We start from the raw sequence: 14,388 nt of genomic DNA, 5'->3' as shown, positions 1-14,388 counted from the left end.
TATGCCAGTATTTTAACCATATGAAAAGAAAATCACTTATTGTCACAAGTAGGCTTCAAATGAAGTTACTGTGAAAAGCCCCTAGTCACCACATTCCAGCACCTGTTCCGGGAGGCTGGTACAGGAATCGAACCGTGCTGCTGGCCTGCCTTGGTCTGCTTTAAAAGCCAGCAATTTGGCTCAGTGAGCTAAACCAGCCCCTGCTAAACCAGCCCCTATTCATTCAAACCTGTATCCCTTGGCTTAAGGAGGTAGATATGAGAGCTATACACCTATTGGATATGATGGAACAACCAGGGTGAGAGGAAGCAGAGGTTTTAATGGGAATCGAGTTAAAGGTAGATTTAAGGGTGTGGTTGCACAGTTTGGTAGCTGTAGAAATGTCATGGCGAATGAGAGGACCAAAGTCTAGACAATTAGAACTTCAACATAGTGCAAAGCGGAACTATATGCAACAACACGGTGAATGAATGGACCTTAACAATCAATTACAACCATTCACAGATATATCTGATGATATAAATATTAGCTTATTTCTTCCAGGCTGTTGGACTGCTAACAACCAGCTAACAAGTCTGATTTTTCCTTTGTGAGATATTCGAATACATTCATTAAATCATTTACTTTAAACAGATTAACAACTTAATTGTGACACAATATGAAATGATACTGTACATTAACTGTTCTTCTTCTTAGGCATTCCCTCGAACAAGAATGGCTTTCTTCCACTCTGGGATTGTGGTTCCTGAGGTAAATAAAAAGTCCAATGCTGGATCCACATGCTCTGCCACAGGTGGGGCAGGTGGTATTTGAAGAGACGGGATGGGTGGGATTCTCGAAATCTGGTACACTCCTTCCGCTGTTTGCGCTTGGCCACCACTTGGGCGTGTCAGAGATGTTTGAAAAGACTTGCATCTTTGTGGATCCTTCTTCTCCAGTCTGAGTGGTCTCAAGCAAGAGATTCCGACAATATGGTGGGAATGTTGCATATTTTTCAGCGAGGCTTTGAGGACGTTCTCTGCGCCCATGGTAACCACTGTCCTGACGAATCTCAGAGTAGAGAGCTCATTTTGGCAGTCATGTTTCAGGCATGAGCATGATGTGGCCTGTCCAACATAACTGATTAAGCATAACCATTCCGATACTGGGGATGTTAGCCTGAGAGAGGACACTGAAATTATACCGGGGGCAGTGCTGGGGTTGTTGGGGTGTGTGAGGGGGGGTGGGCTCTTGCATTGTGGGGGTGGGGGGGGGGGGCGGGTGCTGGTTGGGGATGGGGATGGGGGCGCTTATTTAAAAACAAATTTCTATTGGTGGCTTTTTAAAATGTTTTCGACTATCAGCTGAACGATACGGCGGAGAAAGCTGCCGTTGGACCCGACGGCTTCCACACCGTTTTTCCTACCCGCTGCAACATTCTACCAAAAAATGGGAAAAAGACGGCCATTGTTCCTCTGGAGATTCTGTCGTTTCCTTCAGGAGATGACCGGTGGAATTTTCAGGTGTTCACCATCATGGGAAGACTTGTGACATAGTGCATGGCATCCCTATCCGTGAACCAAAAACTCTGGGTTTGACTCCCACCCCAGGAGTTGATGGCCATGGAAGGTGCGTTCATAATGGGGCCGAACAGGTTATGTGTCAACCTGCAAATCCATGGTAGCACAGTGGTTACCACTGTTGCTTCATAGCGCCAGGGACCTGGGTTCGATTCCCAGCTTGGGTCACTGTCTGTGCGGAGTCTGCGTGTTCTACCCGTGTCTGCGTGGGTTTCCTCCGGGTGCTCCGGTTCCTCCCACAAGTCCCAAAAGATGTGCTTGTTAGGTAGTTTGGACATTCTGAATTCTCCCTCTGAATTGTATCTGTAGTGTGGCAACTAGGGGATTTTTACAGTAACTTCATTGCAGTGTTAATGTAAGCATACTTGTGACACTAGCAAAGATTATTATTGTTATAAAATCATTCCAACATGCCAACGACTGGTGGGAGAGACTACTGGTCAGCTACACTTGATGTGGAGTGGCGCCCCTCCAGTGATAAGTCCCTGGCGGCAGACTTAGATCATAGAACTTACAGTGCAGAAGGAGGCCATTCAGACCATCGAGCCTGCACTGGCCCTTGGAAAGAGCACCCTACTTAAGCCCACACCTCCGCCCTATCCCCGTAACCCAGTAACTCGACCTACCCTTTTTTTGGACACTAAGGGCAATTTAGCATGGCCAATCCACCTAACCTGCACATCTTTGGACTGTGGGAGGAAACTGGAGCACCCGGAGGAAACCCACGTAGACATGGGGACAACGTGCAGACTCCGCACAGACAATGACTCAAGCCGGGAATCGAACCTGGGACCCTGGAGCTGTGAAGCCACAGTGCTAACCATTGTGCTACCCTGCCACTTGTGACTTGTTCTGCAAATTATTGGCTATGGAAACAGAGGAAAGTCTGCCTTAACGCAACACTAGGTATGGGAAGAGAACTGGAATTGGAAATTCAAAACCACAAATGATCTAGTCAGAGTAAATAGAAAGAAAGTGTTCCTATTTGTGGAAGGATCAAGAACCAGAGGGCACTGATGAAAATTAACGAAAAATGATTTAAGGTGATTAGCAAAAGAAGCAATGGTGGCATGTGATAAAGCTTTTTTATGCAGCGAGGGTGTGGTGGAGACAGACTCAATTGTGGACTTCAGAAGAGAATTAATGATTTACCTGAAGAGGAAAAGTTACAGGACTATAGGGAAAAGGCAGGGAGGTGAGAGCCGGGACAGACACAATGGGCTGAACGGCCTTCTTCGGAGCTGCAGCTATTCTATGATTTAGCACAGGAACGTACTGATAACACAAGCTTGGATCATGCTGCAATGTAGGTAATATATAACTGAGCAGCCAATGTGATAAAAGCAAAATACTGAAAGTGCTGGAAAAACTCAATGAGTCTGGCTTCATCTGTGAGGCGAGAAATAGAGTTAACAGAATCCAATATGACTCTTCTTCAGAACAGGTCATAGATTGGTTGAGTTTTTCCTAGCACTTGCAGTTTTTAACCAGATAATGTTATTAATTCCTCAAATAGACACTTTAAATCTCCAGCATCCACAGTATTTTATTTTTGTTTTAAATGCTATATAGATTGATCAAAGTGTGAGACCAATCATGCAGTTTATTGATCCAGGTTCTCATGAAGGGCAAGCAAACTCTGTCGGTCATGATAAGGCACGCATGTCAATGGCATGAGAGCCTTCCATTGAAATAACAAGGGTCTCAACAGACTTGGAAATCTGCAGACAGGAGATAAACCTGAGCCAAATGACTTCACATAAATTTGTCACACTTGCGACAGAACTTGAGGAAGATGATGCCTGGTTTGGAGAAAGGTGACAGGGTAAGCAAAGGGCATCATTCTCAATTGTATTGTTCGATATCACCCGTCAAACATTTTAAGCTGTGCTGTGTTGTAGATGGGCATTCTATTGTGCCGCGATGTTTTGATGGAGATGCTGAATTGAAGTTTGATCATCACATTGTACAGACAGCAGGAGGTTTGCAGATTATTTAGATTATTTTGCCAGTAGTTTCCTCGGGTACTCCTGAACATCTGTCATAATAATGGTTGAAGCCCCGGAGGAAGAGCAGAAATGGCTGCGTTTGTGCATTGCTAACGAATCTGCAGCCTCTCTTCCACTGATTTATTTTGTTATTCTTTGCTGGAGATATTTTTGCGAATTACTCAAAGCTTACCTGTATGCTGGTGAATCTGGAATGACTTCATGTACGAAGATGCCAGCGTCAATATTAGGAAAATCAGGGTTTCTTTGTTTCAGTTCTTCGATAAGGCTGAAGAAAAGATAAGAGCAAACCGTCAAGGCAAAGTTAGAGAAGTAGTAAACCATTTTTTCTGTCCAATGTCAAGATAATTTAAGCCATGATGTGGAGATGCCGGCGTTGGACTGGGGTGAGCACAGTACGAAGTCTTACAACACCAGGTTAAAGTCCAACAGGTTTGTTTCGATGTCACTAGCTTTCAGAGCGCTGCTCCTTCCTCAGGTGAATGAAGAGGTCTGTTCCAGAAACACATATATAGACAAATTCAAAGATGCCAAACAATGCTTGGAATACGAGCATTAGCAGGTGATTAAATCTTTACAGATCCAGAGATGGGGTAACCCCAGGTTAAAGAGGTGTGAATTGTACCAAGCCAGGACAGTTGGTAGGATTTCGCAGGCCAGATGGTGGGGGATGAATGTAATGCGACATGAATCCCAGGTCCCGGTTGAGGCCGCACTCATGTGTGCGGAACTTGGCTATAAGTTTCTGCTCGGCGATTCTGCGTTGTCGCGGGTCCTGAAGGCCGCCTTGGAGAACGCTTACCCGGAGATCAGAGGCTGAATGCCCTTGACTGCTGAAGTGTTCCCCGACTGGAAGGGAACATTCCTGCCTGGTGATTGTTGCGCGATGTCCGTTCATTCGTTGTCGCAGCGTCTGCATGGTCTCGCCAATGTACCACGCTTCGGGACATCCTTTCCTGCAGCGTATGAGGTAGACAACGTTGGCCGAGTCGCACGAGTATGTACCGCGTACCTGGTGGGTGGTGTTCTCACGTGTAATAGTGGTATCCATGTCGATGATCTGGCACGTCTTGCAGAGATTGCCATGACAGGGTTGTGTGGTGTCGTGGTCACTGTTCTGAAGACTGGGTAGTTTGCTGCAAACAATGGTTCGTTTGAGGTTGCGCGGTTATTTGAAGGCAAGTAGTGGGGGTGTGGGGATGACCTTGGCAAGATGTTCACCGTCATCAATGACGTGTTGAAGGCTGTGAAGAAGATGACATAGTTTCTCCGCTCCGGGGACGTACCGGACGACGAAGGGTATTCTGTCGGTTGTGTCCCATGTTTGTCTTCTGAGGAGGTCGTCCGGTTTTTCGCTGTGGCGCGTTGGAACTGTCGATCGATGAGTCGAGTGCCATATCCCGTTCGTACGAGGGCATCTTTCAACGTCTGTAGATGTCTGTTACGCTCCTCCTCGTCTGAGCAGATCCTGTGTATACGGAGAGCTTGTCCATAGGGGATGGCTTCTTTAATGTGTTTAGGGTGGAAGCTGGAGAAGTGGAGCATCGTGAGGTTATCCGTGGGTTTGTGGTAAAGCGAAGTGCTGAGGTGACTGTCCTTGATGGAGACGAGTGTGTCCAAGAATGCAACTGATTTTGGAGAGTAGTCCATGGTGAGTCTGATGGTTGGATGGAACTTATTAATGTCATCGTGTAGTCGTTTCAGTGATTCTTCGCCGTGGGTCCAAAGGAAAAAAATGTCATCGGTGTATCTGGTGTATAACATCGGTTGAAGGTCCTGTGCGGTGAGTAGGTCCCGCGAGTAGGACCCGCGACAACGCAGAATCGCCGAGCAGAAACTTATAGCCAAGTTCCGCACACATGAGTGCGGCCTCAACCGGGACCTGGGATTCATGTCGCATTACATTCATCCCCCACCATCTGGCCTGCAAAATCCTACCAACTGTCCAGGCTTGGTACAATTCACACCTCTTTAACCTGGGGTTACCCCATCTCTGGATCTGTAAAGATTTAATCACCTGCTAATGCTCGCATTCCAAGCATTGTTTGGCATCTTTGAATTTGTCTATATATGTGTTTCTGGAACAGACCTCTTCATTCACCTGAGGAAGGAGCAGCGCTCCGAAAGCTAGTGACATCGAAACAAACCTGTTGGACTTTAACCTGGTGTTGTAAGACTTCGTACTAAGATAATTTAAGAGAGAATGTCAATGAAATAAATCCAAAATTGCTGCGGGTGAAATCCCTTCAGCGCAATTTAATATTAAAACACTGAGCGTAAACAGCCTCAGATTCACGTTTACAAATAAGTTGCAGCATATTACCACCATCTAATGGTTGCGTCCTGAAAGAAAAACATTACAGGATGGAATTCCTGGTGGTGTCTCGACTTGACCCTGCGAGCTGCAACTTTAACCTGCGCCTCCAAGCAGGCTAGAAAGGAACAACAGATTTTAGGGAAACTGATGTTGTTTTTCCATCAGGTTAATATAACAGGATTGATGGGCTAACTTCAGATGTGGCTGAAAATGGTAAATCTTTTCACTTTGTTTGAGCTAGTAGAAGCAGGAACACTCCCATACAATCCATAGAACCCCTACAGTGCAGGAGGCCATTCTGCCCATCCAGTCTGCGCCGACCCTCTGAAAGAGCACTTTACCTAGGCCCACTACCCTACCCTATCCCCATAACCACACCCAACCTGCACATCCTTGGATGCTAAGGGGCAATTTAGCATGGCCAATCTACCTAACCTGCACATCTTTGGACTGTGGGAGGAAACCGGAGCACCTGGCGGAAATCCACGGGGAGAATGTGCAAACTCTGCACAGACAGTCATCCAAGGCCTCTGGGCCCTCAAAATAAGGCCACCCCTCGCCCAAGCTTCTGCCCTGCACCACCCCTTCCCACCAGCCCCATTGCTGGACCTTCTCAAACCTTTGAAGCACAAAATGCTAGTATGCAGGCACAACAAGTGATTAGGCAAATGGAATGTTGTTTATTGCAATGGGTATGGAATATCAAAATAGAGAAGTTTTGTTACAGTTATACAGGGCATTGGTGAGACCACATCTGTAGTACAGTATACAGACTGATTTGGTCTCCTTAAGGAAGGATATAATTGCATTGGAAACAGTTCAGAGAAGGTTCACTTGACTGATTCCTGGAATGGAGGGCTTATGAGGAAAGGTTGGACAAGTTGGCTCTGTATGAAGAAGAATGAGAAGTAATGTGAACTGAAACATTTAAGATGCTGAGGGGACTTGACAGGGTGGATATTGAGCGATGTTTCCCCTTATGGGAGAGATTAAAACTCGGGGGCACAGTTTGAAAGTAAGGGGTCTCCCATCTAAAACTGAGATGAGGAGAATGTATTTCTTCATGAGGATCCTCAATCTGTGGAATTCTCTTTCTCAGAGAGCAGTGGAGACTGGGTCATTTAATATAGGTTGAATTAGATCGATTCTTGATTGGAAAGGGAGTCAAAGTATTTAAGGGGCAAGCAGGAAATACAGTTGAAACCACAGTCAGGTCGGCCATTTTAATAAATATTGGAGCAGGCTTGAGGGGCCGATTGGTTACTCCTGCTCCTGATTTGGATATTTGTGTGTCTGTAAATATGAAACTCCCTCCCTGCAACCTCTTGCTGGTCAACATTGAATCATAGAATTTACAGTGCAGAAGGAGGCCATTCGGCCCATCGAGTCTGCACCGGCCTGGGAAAGAGCATCCTACCCAAGCCTGCCGTAACCCAGTAAGTCCACCTAACCTTTTTGGACACTGAGGGCAATTTAGCATGGCCAATCCACCTAACCTGCACATCTTTGTGAAAAGTCGAAACAAAACTACAAAATAGTGACAAAAGAAAGTTAGGTTTGTAGAAATAAAATGTGTGTGAAAGGAATAGTTTTAATATATTACTGATAAATTTCAAATTAGTGCAATTAATCCAGATCCAATCTGAGCCAGAAGTGGCTCCATGGCTACTGAAGTAGATTCACATCTATTGGGCGGGATTCTCTGACCCTGAGGCTATGTTGACGCCGTTGGAAACTCCATCGCGTTTCCCGATGCCGTCAACATGGCCCCAGGAACAGCAATTCTGGCCCCGACAGGCGGCCAGCAGGGTGCTGGAGCGGTTCACGCCATTTCAGCTGCTGATCCGGCCGTGGAATGGGTGCCGGGGTCCAGCGCGAACCCGCGCATGCACAGTCCCACCGGTGCGATTTCCGTGCATGCGCGGTGTCTCCCTTGTCCGGCCCCGACCCAACATGGTTCAGGAGTACAGGCGCCAGCGCGGAAGAAAGGAGGCTGGGAGACAGCAAGGCCAGCCCGCCGATCGGTGTGCCCCAATCGCGGACGTGGCCACATCGGAGACCCTCCCGGGGTCGGATCCCCCCTCCCCCCCACAGGCCGTCCCCGGACCCTTCAACGTCGAGGTCCCGCCGGCTCAGAGCAGGTTAGAACAGCGCCGGCGGGACTCAGTTTTTTTTTCGCGGCCGCTCGGCCCATCTGGGCCGGGGAATCGCGGGGGTGCCGCGTAGAGCGGCCCCCGACTGGCGCCGTGCTGACCATGCTGGCCCCAATAGCGCCGATTCTCCACTCTGCGGAGAATCACGTCCCGGCGTCGGGGCGGCGTGGCGCGATTCGCGCAGCCTGCTGACGATTCTCCGACCCGGCACGGGGTCGGAGAATGCCGCCCATTGATTATAACACAGCAGCATCATTGGATAGAAGTGTTTGGAAATTCAACAGAGAGGTTCCTTAGGCAGCACCTTCCAAACCCACGACCACTATCATCTAGAAGGACAAGAGCAGCAGATACCTGGGAACCCCTTCACCTGGAGGTTCCCCTCACCATTGTGACTTGGAAATATATCGCCGTTCCTTCACTGTTGATGGGTCAAAATCCTGGAACCCTCTCCCTAGTAGCACAATTGGTATACCTACACCTCAAGGACTGCAGCGGTTTAAGAAGGCAACTCACCACTCTATCTGAAGGGCAACTAGGGATGGGTAATAAATGCTGGCCTAACCAGCAACGCCCACATCCCGCAAAATGAATTAAAAATAGGTAATGTTTGTTGAAAAGGAGTCCAATTCATAATTAAAGACAAATATTAATAGTTTTCTCAACAGCACAGTTCTCTGCCAACTGCTTAATTACGATGACAAAGAAATCCTATTTCTGTTTGAGTTTTCTGGAGAAATAATCAATATTATGCTTGTGATTGGATATGGGAAACGTGCTATCTGGAGTGAGATAGCATTAAGTATGAGAACAAAACGCACGGGCTGTAATTTTCAAGTCACAACTGCACCCATTCCCCCCCCACACACTCCTCCACTCTCTCTCTCTCTCCCCCCACCCCCACCCCCAACCATGTTCATTTAGAAGTAGGGCAGTAATGGAACTAAAATTGGATGGGAAGCAAACTGCCAAAATACCATTGATTATCCGCCCGTTCAAATTTACAGCAGCGCTCACACCAGAACCAAGTGCGAGACTACTGGATAAATGCAGATCAGGGTCAGATTATGTAGACAGGGTCCATAACCACTTTCACCTCTGTCCCCACTGCTTTGCTATGGGCGGCACGGTAGCACAGTGCTTAGCATGTTGCTTCACAGCTCCAAGGTCCCAGGTTCAATTCCCGGCTTGGGTCACTGTCTGTGCGGAGTCTGCATGTTCTCCCCGTGTCTGCGTGGGCTTCCTATGGGTGCTCCAGTTTCCTCCCACAAGTCTCGAAAGATGTGCTGTTGAGTTAATTTGGACATTCTGAATTCTCCCTCTGTGTACCCAAACAGGAGCCGGAGTGTGGCGACTAGGGGCTTTTCACAGTAATGGCATGCAATGTAAATGGAAGCCTACTTGTGATACTAATAAAGATTATTATTGTTACTTCCTGATTCCACACTGCAAGTTGAAAGGCAGATGTTGCTATCATTAAAGGGGATCATCAACCGCTCTCAGCTTGCAACTTTCTTCATGTTTTAAGTGTGATTTTGAGTGGAAAGTACAGTTTTGAAAAGATAAGGAGCAGAGTAAAGCTTATTAACTTACGCAGGAGTTATGGTCAGCATTCTCACACCAATGAAACGCTTTTTCATGCTTGTGACATCTTTATTAAGCAGGAGGAAAAAAAACAATTACAGTAAATTGCATAATAAATTCTCAATTTATTTTTTAAAATATATATCTTTGAAAATAAAACTCATGTGGTTATCAACATCTACATCATCTGCATCAAGTCAGCACATCAATTTCATTCCGAAAGTCTTGAGTGTTAAGTCACCCAGCTTCTTGAGTCAAACAACCAAGTGGAGAGTATCCCATCAAAGTCCTGACTTGTGCCTTGTAAGTTGTCAACAAGCTTTTGGGAATAAGGTGGTGAGTTACTCACTTCAGAATTCTAACCCTCTGATCTGCTATGATGATCACTGCCTGACGCTTGTGCATTACAAATGTTCCTTGCCACTTGCCAGCCAAGGGTGTCCAGGTCTCACTGTATACGCACATGGACTGTTTCAGTCTCTGAGGAGTTGTGAATGGTGCTGAACATTGTGCAATCATCAGTGAGCACCCCACCTCTATGATGGAGGAAAGGTCATTGGTGAAGCAGCCGAAGATGAAAATGAATGAAATGAAAATTGCTTATTGTCACAAGTAGGCTTCAATGAAGTTACTGTGAAAAGCCGCTAGTCGCCACATTCCACCGCCTGTTCGGGGAGGCTGGTATGGGAATTGAACCGCGCTGCTGGCCTGCTTGGTCTGCTTTAAAAGCCAGCGATTTAGCCCAGTGTGCTAAACCAGCCCCTGGCTGGTCAGACCTAGGACACTACCCTGAGGAACACCTGCTGCAATTACCTGGGACTAAGATGATTGACCTCCAACAACCACAACCATCTTCCTTTGTCAACTCGTGGAGAATTTTTCCCCTGATTCCCATTGATTTCAGTTTTGCTAAGAGACCCTGGTGGAACCCAAACTGATCATTAATGAGCAGGTTTATTGTTGAGCAAGTGCGCACTTGGAAGGACCGTTAACGATCTCTTCCATCACTTTGTACCAAATAAACATTTACATGTGATTTTGTTTTCAAAGAGAGAGGTTATTTGTATCAGCACTTTTTATTTTTTTATGTCAGGATTGCACACTTTTGTTTCAGAATGCAACTGATCTAGGGATCCAAATACCTGCTTTTATTGAGACATGTTGGGCGAAATTCTCCGACCCCCCGCCGGGTCAGAGGATCGCCGGGGGCTGGCGTGAATCCCGCCCCCGCCAGTTGCCGAAGTCTCCGGCACCGGATATTCGGCGGGGGCGGGAATCACGTCGCGCCGGTTGGCGGGCCCCCCCGCGCGATTCTCCGGCCCGGATGGGCCGACGTCCCGCCGCTAAAATGCCTGTCCCACTGGCGTAAATTAAACCACCTACCTTACCGGCGGGACAAGGCGGCGCGGGCGGGCTCAGGGGTCCTGGGGGGGGGGGTGCGGGGCGATCTGGCCCCGGGGGGTGCCCCCACGGTGGCCTGGCCCGCGATCGGGGCCCACCGATCCGCGGGCGGGCCTGTGCCGTGGGGGCACTCTTTCCCTTCCGCCTCCGCCACGGTCTCCACCATGGTGGAGGCAGAAGAGACCCCCTCCACTGCGCATGCGCAGGAATGCCGTCAGCGGCCGCTGACGCTCCCGCGCATGGGCCGCCCGGAGATGTCATTTCCGCGCCAGCTCGGCGGGGCACCAAATGCCTTTTCCGCCAGGTGGCGGGGCGGAAATTCGTCCAGCGCCGACCTAGCCCCTTAAGGTTGGGGCTCGGCCCCCAAAGATGCGGAGCATTCCGCACCTTTGGGGCGGCGCAATGCCCGTCTGATTTGCGCCGTTTTGGGCGCCAGTCGACGGACATCGCGCCGTTTCCGGAGAATTTCGCCCGTTATTCTTCAGAGTTTCTGGGAACGTTACAATGAAGTAAAAAGAGGTTGGCTGGTTCAATTAGGTCTTTCTGCAACTGAACTAGGCACCGCACATTTCTAAAAATACAGTTTGTTGAACATTATGGACAATGAAATGATCTGCAGATTTTGGGGTTGATTTGTTTCACATTGCCTTTCAAATGTTTGAGGCAGGAACTCAATTTTTAGGGTGCAGAGTTGATTTGCCTGGCTCGGTCCTTAAGTTAGGTTTTCTTTCTCCCTTCCATCTTCCTACTTTTTGTTTATGGAAATGCATATCAGAATGTGAATTTTTGGTGGTGTTACATCTCATCTGGCATTCTTCAGACCACACTTTTATAAAGTGGGCACTTATGGTTTTGCATTTTTGACAACATTTCAAGAATTATTTCTAAGTTTACATCCAATCTTCTAATTGCAGAATATTTCTGCCCCGAGCCTTTTCCTACACTACTGTCCAGAACATCTGTTTCCTATTATTAGTCTGGCCTGTCAGGTTTCACACATTATAGTACATATTGCACGTTGCTATTTGCTTCTTATTCTTGTAGTAGTCAAATCATACATTCAAACTGTAGTATGTTCCACCCTAGAAAATAAATCAGCTTAATTCATGAACTCAAAATTCTTACCTTTGGTTTGTTTATCCTGAGAATCAGTAAGAAACATGGCAATGCGATCTGATGGAATTGCAAAGGAAATTCCTGCCGTGACTTTCAGTGTATTTATTCCTATAACCTCGCCATCCTGTAGGATTATAATTTTTTTTAAAGATTTAAAGAAAACTCCAGGGTGTATTCTAAATATCACTCATTGTATTTGCTGCCGTTAGATTCAGAAGATAGTATGTGCTTTGAAGTTTTGCATCGCATATTTATTTTTGCAACAAATAAAACCGTGCTAACTCTTAAAGCGAAACAATTTGCCAACTTCCGGATGTTCGTATCTAATCTGTTTCTGAAGAGCTTAGTAAATAGCGAACACACCCAAAACACAATGCAGTAAAATATATTGCGTTTTTTTTTTCAAATAAATGTTACACATTGTAGATTGGCATGTGAAAGATAATGAAATGACACATAATTGGGCTTACCAAATTCACCAAAGGCCCTCCAGAGTTTCCATACTTCAATGATGTGTAATATGCAGAAAAGAGCAAAGACAATAAGTACACATAAAGTACATAAACATGTATTGAATGTTTGACTTTAGTTCTTGCAGCTTTATGTAGATCACTAGTAACTCCCAATTTAACCATGCAAACAATCAGTCAGTTAAGTTGCACTTCACTAAAAACAAAGTACTAAAAACTTGGCTCTCTTTCAGTTATGTTTTATCCTTCAATTTATGTATTCTTACTATCTTTTTCCCAGTAGGTCGTGATAGTGGCTTGAATCCAGTCATGGTGGCATATAGATCCACAGGAGGTGACTCTCTGGGTGTTCCATTCTACTGGCTATTTTATATTGACAAGTCCTGACAATGAGTTACACTGACTAACCTTGGGCCATCGCATTTGACATCAAACCTGCCCTCATCTGGGGGCGAGATTCTCCAACCCCCCCGCCGGGTCGGAGAATCGCCGGGGACTGGCGTGAATCCCGCCACCGCCGGTTGCCGAAGTCTCCAGCACCAGAGATTCGGCGGGGGCGGGAATCGCGCCTGTTGGCGGGCCCCCCGCTCGATTCTCCGGCCCGGATGGGCCGAAGTCCTGCCGCTAAAATGCCTGGCCCGCCGGCGTAAATTAAACCACCTACCTTACCGGCTGGACAAGGCGGCGCGGGCAGGGGCGCGGGGCGATCTGGCCCCGGGGGGTGCCCCCACGGTGGCCTGGCCCGCGATCGGGGCCCACCGATCCGCGGGCGGGCCTGTGCCGTGGGGACACTCTTTCCCTTCTGCCTCTGCCACGGTCTCCACCATGGCGGAGGCAGAAGAGACTCCCTCCACTACGCATGCGTGGGAAGCTGTCAGCAGCCGCTGACGCTCTCGCGCATGCGCCGCCCGGAGATGTCATTTCTGCGCCAGCTGGCGGGGCACCAAAGGCCTTTTCCGCCAGCTGGCGGGGCGGAAATTCGTCCGGCGCCGACCTAGCCCCTCAAGGTTGGGGCTCGGCTCCCAAAGATGCGGAGCATTCCGCACCTTTGGGGCAGCGCGATGCCTGTCTGATTTGCGCCGTTTTGGGCGCCAGTCGGCGGACATCGCGCCGTTTCCGGAGAATTTCGCCCTACTGATGTTTATTAAAATGAGCAGATTTCCTCCCAGTTACAGGCTAAACGATAAAACAGTGAACGCCATTTCTGGATGTCTAATTTCAAGTCACATGAGGTAAAACAAGATGGAAAAATATAACTGGTCTTACTTTGGTTCAAATTCAATGCACTGCCACCTTCTGCAAAAATTCCACGGTTATTTAGTAAATCATGCTTAATGCAGTGGATGGATTCAGAACGAAACATTGAATTTGTGTGAACACCTGCTGACTGCATCAGTCAACTTTATTTTTTTGTCTTCAAAATATATTAAGCAGTTATAATGCCAGCCGTCACTACTTTGTCCAGTGATTTTAAAAAGCAAATGCAGAAACACGTCATGCTTTTGAACAGGTTTGTTCTCCAAAATCCATATACTAAGTGGTGTGTTTTAGATTTAAATTTGCCAACTTTGGATTGCTATCGCTATTGTTTTAAAATCTACTCTGGTTCATGCAAGGCAAAAAGAAAATGTTTCTTTAATTGTCATCATAATTATTGATAACTTCCTAAGACAGTAATTTTATTCCCATCCAGCTTATTCCAGAACTGGTTTCATTACATCATACAGAACTATTCAGTGTTTGAAAAGGAATAATGTCCTCTTCAATGGTTCAACCGTC

General features: G+C 47.2%; 1 protein-coding gene across 2 annotated transcripts in view; it reads right to left on the bottom strand.

Annotated features, from left to right (window-relative positions):
* Positions 1-14,388, bottom strand: part of LOC140408542 (serine protease HTRA3-like) — a 51,662-nt gene that overhangs the window by 14,611 nt on the left and 22,663 nt on the right. For both annotated transcript variants that reach the window (XM_072495911.1, XM_072495913.1), the window contains 4 exons: positions 12,610-12,642; positions 12,149-12,263; positions 9,632-9,689; positions 3,741-3,836 (listed from right to left, as the gene is read on the bottom strand). In XM_072495911.1, the coding sequence (XP_072352012.1) occupies positions 3,741-3,836; positions 9,632-9,689; positions 12,149-12,263; positions 12,610-12,642 (302 nt within the window). The remainder of the gene's footprint in view (positions 1-3,740; positions 3,837-9,631; positions 9,690-12,148; positions 12,264-12,609; positions 12,643-14,388) is intronic.

This window comes from Scyliorhinus torazame, chromosome 3 (assembly GCF_047496885.1).
Source record: "Scyliorhinus torazame isolate Kashiwa2021f chromosome 3, sScyTor2.1, whole genome shotgun sequence".
Classification (NCBI taxonomy): Eukaryota; Metazoa; Chordata; class Chondrichthyes; order Carcharhiniformes; family Scyliorhinidae; genus Scyliorhinus; species Scyliorhinus torazame.
This window is presented reverse-complemented; position numbering and strand designations above follow the sequence as displayed.